This window comes from Vulpes vulpes, chromosome 16 (genome assembly GCF_048418805.1).
Source record: "Vulpes vulpes isolate BD-2025 chromosome 16, VulVul3, whole genome shotgun sequence".
NCBI lineage: Eukaryota > Metazoa > Chordata > Mammalia > Carnivora > Canidae > Vulpes > Vulpes vulpes.
The window spans coordinates 58,309,677-58,313,695 of NC_132795.1; the positions used below are offsets into that span (position 1 = coordinate 58,309,677).

General features: G+C 47.0%; 1 protein-coding gene across 1 annotated transcript; it reads left to right on the forward strand.

Moving 5' to 3' along the window:
- The first annotated feature begins 367 nt into the window (after positions 1–367).
- LOC112929162 (small ribosomal subunit protein eS10-like) lies at positions 368–862 on the forward strand. Its single transcript, XM_072741974.1, has one exon. The coding sequence runs from the start codon at positions 368–370 to the stop codon at positions 860–862; it is 495 nt and encodes a 164-aa protein (XP_072598075.1).
- The last annotated feature ends 3,157 nt before the right edge of the window (positions 863–4,019 follow it).

The window sequence follows — 4,019 nt, forward strand, 5'->3', positions numbered from 1 at the left end:
CAAATCAGATGAACATGGGGGAAAGGAAGGACAAATGCAATAAAGTGAATCAGAGAAGGAGACAAACCATAAAGGACTCTTAACTATAGGGAACCAACTGACGGTCATTGGAAGTGGGGGGATGGGGTCATGGGGTGATGGGCATTAAAGAGGGCACGTGATGGGATGAGGGCACTGGGTGTTCTATGCAACTGATGAATTACTAAAGTACCTCTGAAATGAATAATACACTACATGTTAATTGATTGATTTTAAATTGAGAAAAATGAAGAAAAAAAAAAAGAGTCACATACTCCACCAAGTGAGCCAGCCAAATTCCCCAAAACTTAGATGTGATTTTGATGCAAATGGCTCTGGAGTCACCGAGATGTTGATGCCCAAGAAGAATCAAATCGCCATTTATGAACTCCTTTTCAAGGAGGGGGTGATAGTGGCCAAGAACCTGCCCAAACACCCTGAATTAGCCGACAAGAATGTGCCCAACCTTCACATCATGAAGGCCATGCAGTCTCTCAAATCCCGACACTACGTAAAGGAACAGTTCACCTGGAGACATTTCTTCTGGTACCTTACCAACGAGAGTGTCCAGTATCTCCATGATTACCTCCACCTACCCCCCCCCCCCCAGACTGTGCCTGCCACTCTGCACCGCAGCAGACCTGGGACTGGCAGGCCACCGCCCAAAGGTCTGGAGGGAGAGCGACCTGCAAGACTCACAGGAGGGGAAGCTGACAGAGACACCTACAGACAAAGCGCTGTACCCCCTGGGGCCGACAAGAAAGCTGAGGCCAGGACTGGGTCAGCAACCGAGTTCCAGTTTGGAGGTGGATTTGGTGGTGGACGTGGTCAGCCACCTCAGTAAAGTTGGAGATTGTTTTGTGCTGAATAAATCTGTAGCCAGAAAAAAAAAAAATGGCTCTGGAAGCTGGGATTAAATGTAAAGAGAAAGGACTCTGCAGTCTCTGGGTTAGATTCAAATTCCAACTAGGTCATTTACTTGCTGTGTTTAGCCACGTGACTTAACCTTTCTGGGTTTTGGTTTCCTCATCTATTAAAAAATAAAAAACAACAACAAAAAAACCCTCTGTCTCAAGATGTCTGTCACCATTTAGAATCCTAAACTACCAAATCTTTGGGTGGAAAAGGAAAAGGGACAAGACCCAGCATTTGATGGAGCCCCAGTGGTATGCCAGGTGTGTGATTACACCTCCTCTAGGACTCCTTCAGCTAAGCTTTTCTCCATCCCAAGTCAAAGAGCCTATGATAATCTGTTTGGGCTTCTGAAACGTGCCTACAGGGTAGTGGTTTCTGACTCATATTCTGACACAAAATGTGCATGGTGGATTAATTTTGTTCAACACACCTTGGTGGTTTTGTAAAAGGAAAATCTGTGCAACTGAGTTCATTCATTCTACTGTGTTCCAGACACTGTGGGAGACGCTGGGGACCTCATGGTGGGCTGCCTTTGTGGAGCTGGGCACAGTGGCACCTCGATGCCTGACCCTGTGAACCAATTCAAAAGCAGCGGGACTGTCCCATTCAGCCCAGGTTAGGTGAGGCTGAAGGGAAACCGTGAGAGCCTGCTCTGGGAGCTGAGCCGAGCCGAATCCCAGCTTGGCTGCTCGAAAATGAAAGGCCAGCTGAATTCAAAACACCTGCCCACAATAAATAGCAAAATAATAATAACGTGGTATTTAAATGCTGGCATCCAGACTTCTTATCTGCTGTGCAGGCTTGTCGGGAGAAGGCTAAAACAATGGAGGGACCACAGGCACCCCCTAAAACAGAAATACTGAGATACAAGCAAGTAGGTTTTCTCAGATTGTGGTCCCTGGGCCACCGGCCACACAACCAGCTCAGGGAGCTTGTGTTGAATTCATAGTCTGGTCCCCTTTCCCAATGCACTGACTCAGAACTCCAAGAGGGAGGGCTTGTGAGCTGCATCCTTTACAAGACCTGTAAGCCTCCCCCCTCCTCCCACAGTGAGCCTACAGCCAATCTGAGAATCACTATGATCTTGTTGCATTTAATGTAAACAACTTTTATAGTAGACGTGTCTCTCTCCTTTCTGATATTAATGATAATAAAACCAATAATTGGTAATGTGTACTGTGCACTCTCTATCTGCCAAGGAGTGGTATGGATCAGGCATTTTACTTATGACTCATTTATATGCCCAAAACCTGTGTCTTGGTTCTATTGTCATCCCCATTTTACAGGTGGGGAGACCGAGGCATGCAGTTTGGTGACTTGCCCAAGGTCTTACTTATTAGGAATACAGCCAAGATTCAAACTCAGACCCACGGATCATGCAAGAAAGGATCTCACTTCTTGCAAACATGAAACAAAATAAAAGCAAGATGCTGAGGGCAGCGGTTTTTGGGTGATGAAAATACAGAGAGGACACTGCCCTTTGCCAGGGCGGGGCGGGCCAGTGTGTCGCAATTAGATATTTCAGTCCTCTGGAATCAAATCAGCTCGTCACTGGCATCATGTTCTCTCCAGCACGCATAGCACCGCTGGCTTGCTTTCTCGGTGTTGAATCCAAACACCACAGTTTTAGAAACTGCCCTCTTTCCAAGCACCTTATTAATCCTCAAAACATTTGTGAGCTTTAAAAAATTGTGCTAGCAGCATGTGACATGTGCGACAGACAGGCCACAGCTTGCACTCCCCATTTTCCAGACCAGGAAAACTGGGCCGGCAAGCCAAGTTTCTGGGCCAGCAGCACAGTTGGAGGGTCTTATCCCCTCCCTAAAGCCCACCACCTCTTTGGGACTGTGTTCTCACAAAAGGGAAACCAAAACATGGAAACTACAAAGACATCTCCCCTGTCCCCCTTCCGCATGAGTTTGAACGATGCAGTCTGGAAAGTGTCTACAAATATGACTTAGGTTCAAGACCCAGAATCCTAGATGAGAGCTAGTGACACCAGGGACAGGTCAGTGTTTTTATCCAATGAGATCTTTGAAAATAACAAGAATGACTCCGATCTGGGCTGGTTGGGCTTTTGGTGCTCTCAGGGGCTGTCAAATGCCAGGCAAGCCGGGTTTTGCAGAACAGGCTCCTAAGAAACACCCAAGCCAATTAAAAATGCCTATTTCTAGGCCCTCAGCTAGACCTGGAGAATCAGAATTTCCCGAGTTGGATCAGGAAATCTTTATTTTTAACACACCCCTCCACTGCTCCTGATGCCCAGGCAGGTTTAGAAGGCCTTGAGTCCTTGTCATTATGAATCTATTTATATCCTAAAATGGCAAAGCTGGCAGGGACTTGAGATGCTTTAGTCCAACCCCTCATTTTACAGATAAGGGAACGAAGTCTGGGAGGGAGGTGGCCTGTCCAAGTTCCGAGACCCAGGCTGAGTTAACTGCGGCCCATTTAACTTTGAGTTCTGGAAGCAGATCTAATTTCAGGATCAAATTGGCACCACAAAAATACACTTGAATATTAACTTTTTTTAATGGCTAAAAACCTGAGCCAGGTTTCTCATTTAGATTCTTCTATCCAGTAAAGTAGGTAATTTAAGTCATAAGAATAGGTATCCTCACGCCCCATAAAACTCAATAAAGTGATTTCCATCTTAAATGGGTCGGGGGGAGGGGGCCCGTGGAGGATACACCCTGTGAACCTTTCTATTTTTTGCATTGGTCTTCAAGTCCTGAGCAGTATTCACCCAGAAATCAGATCTTTAGCTCCTTACGCAGCTTCCAGGAACTAGCGCTGGCCGTCCTCTGCTGGCCCACTCAATGGGATGGACACCTGTGGCTGGTGCGAGGCTTTCAAACACTGAGTGATCAGATGACCTCCTGAGCCAGGCCTCAAAAGCCACTCACCTGCAACAAACAAAATGCAAATGCATTGTGTGTGCTTTCTTCCTGTGGCAGGTTTGCAAACAGAGGTTGTGCATCTGGTGTGGGGCCTGGGGGGGAACACCTGCCCCTAGCCCAGGGAACAGAGTGACTGACAGGAGAGTCAACATGCCATCCTAGGTAGCATAAGAGCCAACCAGGGGAGCA

Coding starts and splice junctions, on each gene's coding strand:
- LOC112929162 (XM_072741974.1), top strand. CDS start 368: ATGTTGATGCCCAAGAAGAATCAAATCGCCATTTATGAACTCCTTTTC.